We start from the raw sequence: 13,833 nt of genomic DNA on the forward strand, positions 1-13,833 counted from the left end.
GCAGCAGAGGAGGAGATCACTGCGTCTGAAGGAGTCACACTGGTTCGCCCCTCTTGAATCTGCTTACTGCGAGGGCTTGTGTCTTTTAGCCTGCTGTCTCCATCTCTACATCAGCAGCTACTTTTATGATATTTGCCTGTGCTTGACAGGCAAGATGCCATGCTAGGTAATGGGTTTGGAGGAACAACAGAGTCATTGCTCTGTGTGCACCTCGCAGTGCTGCTGGGGGTTTAACACCTGGGATCCCATTGTTGCACTATCACCAAGTTGCCTTGAAGTACATTTTCCACTGAGGCAATAGAATAAGATCCAGTGTGTCCTGCTGCTTAGATGCGCCTGAGGATTACTGGCATAAATTATCCACAGCATGACAGTGACAGAATACTTCTAGCCTCCAAGCATTTGGTTGTCATATTACATCTGACAGTCAGTGATTTCAGTGCACTGTGCAGTCCAACAAAGTCAAATACAAACAGCACAGCTATTTTGCATGATTTTAACAGTAAAATTGAGTATACATTTTATTTTCCTTGGAATAGGGACAATTTAATAATTATTTAACTGCAACAAGTGTCCAGCAAGATGCCAGAACCCCTGTAGGTATAAATCAAAAGGATAGGTCATCATCCTCCAACCCTTTCCTGCAATGTACACAGTCACTCTGTAGGAGTGTTTCATATAAATGGGTTTCCTATTGTGGAGAAGCAATTTGACAGCCTCCCTTTATCTGGCTGCCTGTCAGGTATACTCTCAGATATTTATTAGAAAATGCTGAAAGGAGAGAGTGTCCTTGGAGAAGAAAAAAATCATCCTGAAATCAAAAGGATTTTTGAGGTGATACATCACCAATTATATTAATCATTCTTTGAACAACAATCAAAAAAGTGCCAGTCTGAAAGCTTCTTCTAAAATGTGCGGTGAGACTAGTGCCGTAACAAAAGCAAGGGGCTCATGTGCCAGGTTGGTACCTATGAATCCTTATTTCGTCTTGCTTTTTCTCCCAACACTGAAAAGCAGTTGTTATTCTCTGCTCTTCTTAAAAGATAATCTTAAAATAGTATTAGCCTTGGAGTTTTTCTCCTTGCAGAAAATTTTTAAAAGCAACAAAAGTAAATTCAACAAAAAATCACTTGTTTCATTCAGAGCTGGCTAATCGCTTCAGTTTGAAGAAATCTCAAGTTCTTCTGTAATGAAGGAACAACTAAAGGGGCCTTTTTGATTATTCAGTGCAGTCACTCTTACTGCAGGCCATTATAAAATATTAATCCTTTCAGAAACTCACTTACCAAAGCCTATTTACTAGCATTTAGGTTTCTTTAACCCACTATTTCAATTTGAAAGGCTGTTCCACCATCCCAGTGTTCATTGCCAGCCTTTGTCTTTCTGTTTAAGTAGCTTTTTTGCTCACCTTGGTACTTGTGGCTCAGATATCCTTTGAGATCACAATTATATTCCTCTCAGGCTTCATTTCACTCCACTGTGTGTAAGAAAGGCTCTATCTGTTTCATTTTGAGCTATAATTTAATTCTATTGAACTATATCAGTGTTTCTCCTATGCATCTGCTGTGGGTTCATGTTCTGGTTTGATCACGAGTGACCAGAACAGCAGAGTCTTCTGGACATGATGCAGTTGGTTGTGGAATACTTTTGGTCATCATATATGATTGCATAAGGATTAAGGACAAAGAAGTGTTTGCAGCCCGTTTTTTGTTGGTCGTGTCTTGCAGGACACTGTAGTTGCCATTCCCATTTCCCCTGAGTGGGGTTGGTGCCTTATTGTTGATTATTTGTTTCACATTTGCAAATGGTATCACAGAAAAGTTTTAGATAAAGTACTTTCCTTCTCAGTTCACTTGTATTATACACTTACAGCAATGCACATCACTGTGTTTCAAAGCTTTCTTCATTTCTGAGCTGTCAGAATGAGCTGGAAATTTGCATTTAAACTGGATGAGCTCAGGTCAGATTTAGAGTAGGATTGAACTGCTTTACCAGATTCTTTCTGTGATCATTGGGAAGCTGTATGCCCTCTCTTCTGTCTTTACTAGATGCTGATGGACTTTGACCTCCACAGACGAAAGCTATTAGATTACTAATACCACAGGTTTGATAGGATATTATCCCACCATTTTTCATAACATACTCCCTCAGGTTTTTGGTTTCTTGTTTCTATGGTATACGTGTCCATAAACCACCCTCCTTGTGCTGATAGTTAGGAACCAGCCTATTTACTTTTCTAAATGTGCTCATTAATGGGCTGTGCACAAACACATGGGAAAGGAATTGGGCCTGTAAGTACCAAAGTCTTTTCTTGTTTTTGTTTGATGCAGTGCTCAGGCTGTTAGAAAATATTGTTCTGGTAGAAATGGTGTTGCCGACACTTTTCTCACCATACTGCTTTGTCTTGTCCGCACTGTCATGTTGTGTACCTGGATGAGCTTATTAACTCCTGGAATAGGAAGGTGATTTTGTCTTTGCTGGGGAATACAGACACTTCTTTGAGCACAGTTACAATAACCACCTCTGACTGAGGGCCCATGCTGCTTAAAATTCAGATTCATCTTTCTCATGTAATATGCATGAAAGTGTTCCCCAGCATTAATTAAAGCCCATTTCTCTTCTTGGTACACCCAGACCCTTTGCTTGACATGAGTCAACTCTATTGTTTTGTCTGAGTGATGCTTCCAGCTGGCTGTGCAATAATCTTATAAAATCTGAATGATACAGAGATATTGTGGTTTTGTTTATGGCTCATTCTTTTTCACTTTTTAATTATTTCCTTAGATCTTCTGTTACTTCATGGAGTCTGAAGTTTATTTCCACTCCTGTCTTCCATAGAGTTTGGGTGTAACTTCTTCCAGCTATCTGTCCTTTCAGTGGTGCATTCTGTGCTCCAGTCTTTTCAGTTTTATTTAATATCTCAAATGTTAATTGAATACAATGCCCAGAACTGAGATTTAAGCTTATGCCTGGCTTCTGACGCAGGCTGACGTTGCCATGAGAGAGATGCAAGAACCAACTGGGTCCTCTGCTCGGTTGATATACTGTGTTGGTTTCTTACTGTTTCCATTTGGTCCTCTTAATTGCCATCTTTACCTTCCTGTTGCTTAGGTAAAGGGGTTATCATGTTATCTAAAGAGAACTCAGATGTGCTGTATTTTGTGAAATGGTAACTCATTTCCTGGTGAGGTTCCTCTGTAAATGCTCTCCAGCCAATCTTCAGATCAAACTGTGGAGCCATAGTAGGCCCTGATTAATTCTTTAAATGCGAGCAAGTCTGTTCAAATCCCTTTCCCATCATCGGGCTGTGCTTTCTGAGGCTGTGATCTGTTTGTAGTCACTATACTTTACATACTAAGCACTTTTCCAGAGATACCTTTAATTAGGCATTCACCCCTGAGTCAGCAGACACAATCTTAGGCTGCGTCAGATCTACCTCCACACCCTGGAGGACAGCGTGCAAAGCGTGTACCTTCTTTTGTTCTTAGTCTTAAACCTACTCAAGTCACAGTTCAGGATCACCCTAAGGAAAAGCTTCACTTGTGCTTATTCTCATCCTCCGCCTGGTAATCACTTCAGCTAGCGTTTCCTCCCTGCCCTCCTCTGTGCAGCACTGCAGTAGGAGCTGGCGGGTTACCAGTTCAGCTCTTCCTTGGATTGCTGGGAGTTGCTGGGCCTCCCATCATGTCTGCCTCCAGCCGCTGATTTCTTGGCAATTCCTTTTGGTTTTTTCCTGGTAGCACCAGTGTCCCAGAGGTGTGTGCTGTAATTGCTTGGGTACACTCAGCGGTGGTTGGGTGGGACTATACCAGCATCCTGTTGTGCAGCTGTGGTACCCACGTTGTGGTGGGACTGACAGGGTTACTCTGCTCCAAAAAGCTGAGTTTGGTGCCTGGCTGGTCTGCTGTCTTTTGTCACGTGTGCTCAGAAGCTGAAAAGAGGAGTTGTTAGACTTCTTTCACATTATTTGGCTCCCGGTTTTGTAGGGTCCAGCTGACAACCTGAGAAATTTATAACTTTGGAATACAGAGCTGAGGTCAAATGAAGAATTCTTCTTAGCTTCTGCTTGTCTATGCTCAGGCTAATATTTCATTCCTGCACAGCTCAATATGGTCTTAACATCCCATATAGTCAGCATTTTTGTCCTGAATAAATCCAATGTCCATGCAGGTCCTCAATAGCTGGCAATAAACAGTAATTTCTTTTTAGTGCCTTAGCGATTTTGAGTTTATCTAAAGGCTTTCATACCAAGTGTGTGGCAAGTACTGGCACCCCATTTCCAGCCTTTACAGTGGTATGATGAAGCCTGGTTGAAATGTACAGTCAGTAATTTTGCCAGTTATATTGGTACTCAGTTTCTTGATGCATCTTGCTTTCTGGACATCCATTTTCTTATGTGTGGGGAGAGGGATCATAAATGTGTGAGGACTTTTCCCCCTCCAGGCTGAGGATGCGGCGGGGTTGTACAGAGGTCAGGTCTAAGCTTGCTCCAAAGCAAATGGCATATGCATGTGTCAAGGTTTCTTCGTGATAGCCCCCATTTGCCTGCTGGCTTCTGAATGGCTTTATTATGCATCACCAATGTGTGACCACTTTTCCAGTCTCACGTTGCTGCTTTCACTGTTGAGGGGTTACGTAGCAGCTGGCTCCACAGTCCGACTGGATCCGAACTGGTGGTTGATCTAATAACACACGTGCGAGCATGGCCCTTGAATTGCTGGCAGCCTTTGCCTGCAGCACGAGTGTGCTGGCAGTCTCTGCTAAAGTCACTGCTTTGCACTGGAAATCTCCACGTCCTAAATCATTGCATAAAGGGAGGTGTTTCTTTCTATTTCCTACATAGTGTAAGTCTTCATTGGGGTGTAAAGTGATTTTATATCCTCAGGCCCCTATATGATGACATTTATTTTCCTCTGTCCTTCGTACTGCTTTCCACACTATATACTTCCATATTGTCAGCAGATATCAGCTAGACTATCCCTAAGAAAAACAGTTACTGCCTATCTTGGTAGGTACCCTTGGACAGAAGGGGGAAATAAAGTATTTTATCTCCTAGGACAAAGAAAGAAAGAGTTTATTTGTGGTCTGTGGAACACAGAGGGTCAGGTGGAGGGGAAGACCATAATACGCCATAAAATTAATATTTCTGTTTCATAGCGTCCAGTAGAATAATGAGTTTTACGATCCAGGTGAATATGGCTTATTACTTGGAGATATTTGTTTCTTTCTCTCAGCAATCCCTCCTGTAAACTGCGGTTGGGCATCCTGTGCACAACCCAGTCTTTCAGAGATCTCATCTCTGTAGTATAATAATCACCCCATCCACTTCTTCATTTCAAATAAAGCATCTCTTATTTGGTCTCAGACCCAGCACCTGACAAACACCTTTATCAGTATTGTTTCAGTATTACGGGTATTATTCTGGGCAACAATATCTCACTCATCTTTGTCCCTTTTCCTTAAATGAGATAAAAATAATGGTAATTTTTTTTTCTGACTCAGTTCTTATTCCTGTGATTGAGCAAGGTTATTTGTCTTGAAAGGCAGCATTTTCTAGTTTCCTTCCCTGTGGCCTGTTGTAAAAAAAAATAAAAGTAAGAATTCATGCTAATGCCTTCTTTGCAGGTTGCCAGGTCTTTCCTCCTGATACCACTCAAACTACACATGTTCTAGGGTTTTTTGAGTTTGAATCCTTTTATAGAATATGTAAATAGTTTTGTGGGTTTTATGGCCTTTTTATTTTTCAGGTAAACTAATGAAAAGTTACTGAATCAACAATTGTTTCAGTTCATAATTCATAACTTCATCAGAATTCTTCCACTAAAAAATCACCAAGTTGAAAGAATTAAACAATACAACTAGCAACGGTAAAAAAATTAAAGCACTGTAAATATTCGTAAGTAATATCAGAATCCTCAGATGCACTTTTTACATTTCTTGATGCTCAAACTCTTATATATTCCATAGCCCCCAAAAGATGCAGCTGTTTATGGTACAGATTTGAGTGAGGTATTTTTATTTTGTATTTAATCAGTTGGATTTTCTTTCAATATTAAAGCATCCTTGCTTTAATCAGAAAGTATTTAATGTTGGATGTTTCTGTTTCTCCTAATTATTTTTTTTTATCTTTTTTGTAATTGTTTTCAACTTTGTTATGGCAAGCACTGCAAAATGCATTTCAGAAAGGAGGGCCTGGTTAGTTCAGCAATAGATTCCATCTGTGTTGATGTTGGCTGCACAGCCCAGCCCGCCCCAGCTGTATGAAGTAACTGGTGCTCCAGCAGGGTCGAATTCAGACAAGCACCATTTGTGTTTCATTTCCTTTTTCTTTCTTTCTGAATAACATTTTGTCTAAAAACAAGGATTCCCTCCCCCCCGCTCCCCCCCCTTTATTGGAACCTCTTATTTATTTCTGGATAAAAGATAGCTTTGAAACCTAGGTGCTGTGTCAAGTCAAAATTGGAATGACTCTCAGAATGGGTATTTCCTGGGTGAATTAGGTTTAATAATGATAGGAATTTCATATATCGTATGTACACCTGACGGGGAAAATAGTTTAAGGCTAGACCGAGATATTAATATATCTGTATTATGAAAGGGGTGGGATGAATCTACACCGCCCCAGGAGCAAACCTTGACCCCGACTTACTTGAGCAAGGCTCTGCCTACCTGCGTGAAGGGAGGAAATGCAAACTCTTTGGAGGCAGTTCCCCCTCTTGCGTCTAGCAGTTCAGGCCACACAGAGCTGATGTGTGCAGGTGTGTAGGGCAAAATTCATAATGTGCTGTCAATTTTCCAATATTAACGAACATGTAACATTTTTTCATGTCCCTTATGCCTGTTGCGCGGCAGCAGCTAACCTGGAAAGACTCATTTATTTTGTGATTATGTGCAGATTTGCAATTTGGGGTTTTTTTCAGTAGAATCACAGAGAAGCTATGCTAAAAGTCATATTTTTTCATTATTTCACTTCTTTGACAGATAATTTCTCTGGTCTGTGAGGAATACTCATTTGGTTCACATTGTAGATAACAGTAATTGCCATCTCTTATCTGTAATTGAGTGTGACATATGAAGTTGGCTATATCATTTGATACAGAAGCAATATTAGTGTAAATCTTAATCTGACCAAGAATTTCTGTGTTCAGTCACGAATCGGTTCATTGTTCTTGAGGAAGTTTCTGATTTTACTCAGTGCACAAAGGGAGGTCAGCGCTGGATGAGCTGAAGGGCAGGTTTATTGGTTAGCTCCTTGCCTTCCTGCACATCGGGAATACATGAGCACTTGCCTGCAAGGTGGAAAAACCCAGTCGATATGAATTTAGCTACAGGGCACACTAAGGGTGGGACTCGTTTTGCTGATGTTGTTAAGCATTAGGTGTCCAGCGTAGATGGGTAATCAGTAATGAGATTTGGAGATGTCTAGCTCTGAAATTTGCAAAGATTAATCCAAGCCTGAAAGTGCCCATGGAAGTAATTTCATTACAGCTAATGCCACGTGTTATTGAAGCTCAGCTTCCTCCCAGGTAACTTTAGGTCTATAGCAAAAGAGCAGTCTAATCACTGTGGCTTCATATATATTATGTGGAAGAAGGCTCTATGCCTCTACTAGACTGTTCAGCCCACTGAATTGCACTCCAGAAGAGTCTGTATCTGACCATGAGCAAAGCTCACCCAGCCTGATTTCTTACTTTGGTATCTCTGTTCAATTCTCCGAGTTTAGACTGGATCAGTCCAATGCAGATAAACACCATCACATCTCTTTCATTACATGAAAAAAAGAGAAAGATGTATTGAAAAAATGTTACTGCAGAAATGAGACTGCTTACAAGTTATATTTTTGTAATCATACAATAAACCACTGGTGTTGGAAAAAGACTTCAGTATTTTCTCCAATATGAAAATATGGAACTAAAAACGTGTGGCAAATATGAATGAGTTCTATAAAATACAGTTGTTTTGGTACTTGTTAAGGAAATAGAACAGTAAAGTCATATGGAAGAAGTCATAGAGTACTAAATTTACTTTGTTACTATATCAACATACCAGCAGTTGGTCAGTTTTAAATTTAAAACAGGTTTATATTTAGAAAAGAAGCATTTTAGAATTTGACCTGGTATTTGAAATATTTATTTTATCATATAATAGTTTCTTGATGTTCTAAACTTCTCCTTGGTTGTAGCTCAGTTTTCACTATGTAGAAAGAGCATTTTAAAAATTAATGTCTATATGAAGAATTGATTTGCCATTGAAAAACAAAATACATCATGAAAATATGACCTAAATTATCTGTCCTTTATCTCTGCCAGCCCAGGCTATTTAGCTTTTCTAAACTATCCAACCAAACTGTTGTTCGCTGCTGTAATACAAATTATTTCAGATGTAAAATACTAATAAAGAAGCCTTAACACTGTAAAATGGTCTATGCACAGAAATCTCTTTCCTACATAGACCCTTTAAGTTTCTAGTTCTTAAATATAGAACTATATCTTTTCAACATTTTTACCACTTAATGCTGTTGTAGAAAGAACTTATTTTAATGTAGTTGTCTTGATTTTGCCATCCTTAACAATGGCAAGTAAGGTTGTACTGTTTATATCCCCAAAGGACTTGGATTACATGCAAGAAGGTTCTGCTTCCTTATCATGAGTGATAGGTGTTCACTTTTTCTTTTTCTTTCTGTTTTTCTTTTTTTAGCCACCAGATAATGGGCCTCCACCATTACCAACATCTTCCCTTCCTGAAGGCTATTATGAAGAGGCAGTGCCACTTAGTCCTGGAAAGGCTCCTGAGTACATCACTTCTAGTGAGTAATATATCTCCAGACCAGTGTCTGAGCAATTGGTAATTCCAGTGTCCTTCAGCTTTTTTAGTATTTGACACCTACATCTCTATTAGGGCTGTGGTGACATGTCGTAAGCGTGCGTTTGACCATTTGGGGCCGGTTCTGGTTATCCTCACTGGCCATGCATTGGTTTGGTTTGCAGAACTGTTTTGGTGTGCACAAACCAGGCTCCTTTTAGAAGAAACTAAACCTGGCGCTCAAGTTAGGTGCACATAAACATGTTTCAGCTGCTGTTGGAGACAGAGGGTCCAAATCAGCCACTGGTCTTTTGGACAGCTTTAAACCACAGACTTGGTGGGGGCATTGGACCAGGACTCCAGAGTTAAGTATCATCCAGAGTAAACCCCTCTAGACTGGCGGTACTGTAAATGTAGAGATGTCAGAAACTGGTGCTGATCTACTGGTATGCCTCTATTGCACTGAATTACTTGCTAAAGTAGACAAATAAAAATGAAAAAGGAATTATTGAAAAGATGTGATTTGCATCATTTCTGATGACACATTGTTGATAGGGATAAATCATTCATACTGGTTCCCACAAGCCATGTTTGATGCACATGACAGTATTTTTGTGACTACTCGTTTAGTGCAAAAGGCAGAGGGCTGCCTCCTAACTGACCATCAGAACATCCTTCTGCAACACACAAATGCTCTTTCTCACATCCAAACACTTATCCAAAGACCTATGCACTTAAGTGGGGCTACGCTGAGAGCACGCTGGTGAACCAATGAAATGACTGCTGTGAGCATTTACACAGGGTCAGTCAACAGGACATTATGTACCAAAAAATTGCAAAGATTTTCCTTTTTGCTGCTTTTTTTTATTAGCTGGGGTAGTTTATTACTTGTGTATGGCTGATTTATCACTAATCGTTATTTTCTATGGGCCAAAGATTAAAGGCATATCTTCCCCCATTTTATAGCCATTTTTATTATTTGAACCAGAACAAATTAATAAAATGATATCTCTGTTCTTAAAACACATGCATAGGAGTCACCTTAGAATATTAATTATTCACTTGTACACTGCACAAACTGAGGTTATCTTAATTCACCTAAGAAATTCAAGGTAAGAAAGAGTTTCATATACTGTAAAGCAAATGAAGGAACATACAGTCTTAAAGCAGCAAAATCACTCCTCTCTTCATTTCCTCCCTTGCAATGCTGCAGGGTGGTCCTGCTACACCCTGTAATCCGGTGAACTGCTGATTTGTGTTTTGTCATTAAACAAGAGCCATGCTCAGGCAGAAAAATATTAATAGAACAAATATTAATAGCACTGCTAAAGGATCACCTAGGGAAAAAAAGGACAAAATATGAAACTGATTTCTTATTGTACTTAACCATCCAAATCCATGAAAATATTTAGGATATCAGCCTTAAAAGTTCATTAATAATTCCATAATTTAAGTATATATATCCAGACTTTAAAATCTCTGTTAGTGTAATGTATCATCTCACTTGCTGTGATTTTGCTATATTTTCTTATGTCCTGAACTCCTTATCATCTCTTTTAATTTGTGTTAAAAGTATTCCGCTCCTCATCGGTAATAAAGTTGCTTTTAATTCAATATACCATTAGTAATATATCTCCACTTAAGCAAAACTTCCACTAAATCCAGTGTGTGTGGTAATTAAAATAAGACACCAGAGCAGTGTATTAACCAAAGATGTAACCTTAGCTGTTCAGACTGTTTGAGGTGGAGATGACCATAACAAAGAAGTGCTAAAAGTGTAAGAAGTGCAAGAATAAACTGTTAAACAACTGTTGGGATACATATAATTATCTTAAGTAAATACTCATATGGAATATTTTTGTAATGTCATTAATAGCAAGGAGGCTTACATACCATGTGTCCTACCTATAAACGTGAACAGCAGCAGAAGAAAATTGCAGAATATAGATCATGAAAATGAAATATCCGTAACTTCCCCAAGTCCCTGTAATCTGCTTGTAAATGAACACTTGCATCTAGATGAAAACAAGACTGTATATGCCTTGTCTGATAACTCTCTTTATTAAAACCTACTGGTCTGTACAATATGCCTAAATTATTACAAGACTGTATATGCCTTGTCTGATAACTCTCTTTATTAAAACCTACTGGTCTGTACAATATGCCTAAATTATTACAGACTAATCTTTGGAATATGCTATTACAAATAATGTGAAAGTCCACTGTGATTTTCACCCCCTAACAGTGGAAAATTTTGATGAAGATAAGTGTGAAAAGCCAATGTCAAAAGAAGCTAGGATAATCAGAAAATGCAGAAGATGCAAAAAAAGGTAGATCAGCAGCATTGGAACATGTTGTATCAGTGAATCTCAGTCTCTGACACTTTAGTAGACTTAATAAAATAACTTTATTTTGGAGAGACACCTTTCACTTTTTCTACACGTTTTGTATTTCTCTCCTTTCTCTTGCCCCCTTCCCCACTCCAAGACCCAAAGAGTGTGTTGACTTGAACATATACACGTTTTTCAGAAAGACTTGAACATATACACATTTTTCAGATTTCAAGAATTTTTCAGATCTTACCTATAGTTTACTGTCAAGCCTCTTTCATTACCCACTGTGATGAGACAATAAGAGACGAGAGGATTTAGTCACTAGTAGCCTTTCCACAACTTACCTTTACACAGTTTGCTTCCACAATTTAGCATTTTTTAATAGGAATTTTACTGCTTCCCAAATTCAGTTCACAGTGAGTATTAGTTGGAAGTAATACTGCTTCAAAACCCTTTGAAACTATATGCACATGCTGGATTTCTCTGCATAACTTTCTGCATGTCTGCTAAAGCTGTTAGGTATGGGTAGTAGACCGCCAATGCTATTTACGTTAGAACAGTCACTTTACAACGTGAGCAGAAGCTAGTTTGTGTCCAGAGCCTGAAAACCTTGTTTTGGTCATGATACAGCAGTTTGGAGAAACAGAGAATAGAAGCGGGATGTGGCAAAGAGCAGGAAAGGTTTCACCCGGATGGTATGAGTGCTCCAGGGTGGTCATCCTTCCTGGTGTGAGTCACACAGCAAACTGCTTCTGGCCAAGAGTCCCACAGCCCAAGGAGAAGGGAAACACAGGGAGTAGTTAATGGGCAGGATATGGCAACAGGTCCCCAGAGATCCTGTTAGACTGTGCGAGGATGGCAGTCCGCAAACGTCAGCCTCAGAAGCTCCTGTTGGCTTTTATCCTCCTATAAACAGAGATTTGGATGAACCTGCAATGGCTGTGCCAGCAGAGTCCCTCTGCTGATCACACAACTTACTGCTAACATGGAATCTGCACTTGGACTGCTTGTGAGCCACATAGGAAGTACCTGTAGCATATTTAATGTGCAGAATTTCAATCTCTACGTTGAAGTCTCAATCAGCACTTCCTACAATTAATTTAATTAATCATCTGAGGCTTTTACCACTTGCCCCTATGCAGCTGCCCCAAACCAAACACTCCGTAGCAGAATTGACCAGAAGATGGCAATTAAATTAAATTCGAAAAAAAGTTTCAAGAGCTTGAAATTTTATTTTCACTTCACTTTGGAAAGAACATAAACTGTTTTGTAGACTTTTGTGAAAACACAGATAGGATCAGAATATCTAGTCTTGATTCAGAGATGTGAGGGCTGGGTATATCCCATTCTGTCTCTGCACATAGGGAGGAACTGATTTAGAATGAGCTTTCCAGCAATCCTCTCTCTTGTCCTTTTTCCAGTTGTCCCAGGCCTTCTTCCTACATCCCAACTGTGTCCTAAATACCTAGCTAAAGCAAACGAGAGGTTTTTCTTCCACCTTCTGGCCTAAAAATATATCAAAGTCTACTATAAGTGTTTGCATGAAATTTCAGCTATTGAAAATATTCCAGTCAAGTCTCCTCCATGGGAGCATGTGCCAGTGGATAACAGGCGTGCCTTCAGGAGCTTTGCTTATATGCTCACGTAAACAAATAAATAAGTATGGATGGTGGAAGAGAGGGTTCTGTGATAATGGCAAATTAGTTTTGTAGTTGAGGGGACTGCTGGAGCTGATTGCCTTGTTGAAAATGAAAGGCCTGAACAAAGATTGTTTAATTAAAAAGGAATCTTGCCATTACATCGCCAAACTTAGAGCAGGATTAAACTGTTTAGGCTAACATAACAAGATGTTTTTTGCAGAATGCCTTTAACTCCAGCAGAATCCATAGTTCAAGGAACAGCATTGTCTATTCAACGTTAATTGTATCAGTGCAGGTGCTGTATTGTATGAAATACTACGATAGGTAGATAGTGCCCCATAATTTACTCTTGTGACCTTTGCCATATTCAGTGTTTGTTTCCTAATATGCTGTACTAATATTGGCATTTCTGTGTCTACATTTTGCATTATGCAATATGGCAAGATGAAGATGTTTCTCTGTAAAAGAATTACAAAAGACAAAGGTATCTGCTAAGTAATATTTTGAAGATAAGAAAAAACTACCTAAAATTCTAACTATTTATTCCCAGCTCCTTCTTTCAATTAAAATTCCCAAGGTATCAGTGTGGGTCTTCTATAAAATTTCATAATGGAACAGCATCTCTTATTCAATTAACTTAATGTATTGCTATTACTAAGCACTGAAACAGTAATTTGTTCATGGCTGACTTTCAAAAGCCTTAACTTAAAGTCAACCCTGTTGAGATTTTCAGTTATTTCAGTACGCTTCATTGCTAAATGTTTTAACTTGACACTTTTATACTTTTCCTAAAGATTATGACTCAGATGCTATGAGCAGCTCTTATGAATCCTATGATGAAGAGGAGGAGGATGGAAAGGGGAAGAAAATGAGACATCAGTGGCCTTCCGAGGAGGCCTCTATGGATCTGGTGAAGGATGCCAAAATCTGTGCCTTCCTCCTTAGAAAGAAACGATTTGGGCAATGGACCAAACTACTGTGTGTTATCAAAGAAAACAAACTACTGGTAATTTTTATTTTAACTAGCTATATTTTCTTTGTACCTTTTGGATGATATA

General features: G+C 39.1%; 1 protein-coding gene across 6 annotated transcripts in view; it reads left to right on the forward strand.

Moving 5' to 3' along the window:
- Positions 1–13,833, forward strand: part of AFAP1 (actin filament associated protein 1) — a 122,111-nt gene that overhangs the window by 65,844 nt on the left and 42,434 nt on the right. For all 6 annotated transcript variants that reach the window (XM_072863257.1, XM_072863256.1, XM_072863259.1 and 3 more), the window contains exons 4-5: positions 8,698–8,806; positions 13,570–13,781. In XM_072863257.1, the coding sequence (XP_072719358.1) occupies positions 8,698–8,806; positions 13,570–13,781 (321 nt within the window). The remainder of the gene's footprint in view (positions 1–8,697; positions 8,807–13,569; positions 13,782–13,833) is intronic.

This window comes from Ciconia boyciana, chromosome 5 (genome assembly GCF_034638445.1).
Source record: "Ciconia boyciana chromosome 5, ASM3463844v1, whole genome shotgun sequence".
Classification (NCBI taxonomy): Eukaryota; Metazoa; Chordata; class Aves; order Ciconiiformes; family Ciconiidae; genus Ciconia; species Ciconia boyciana.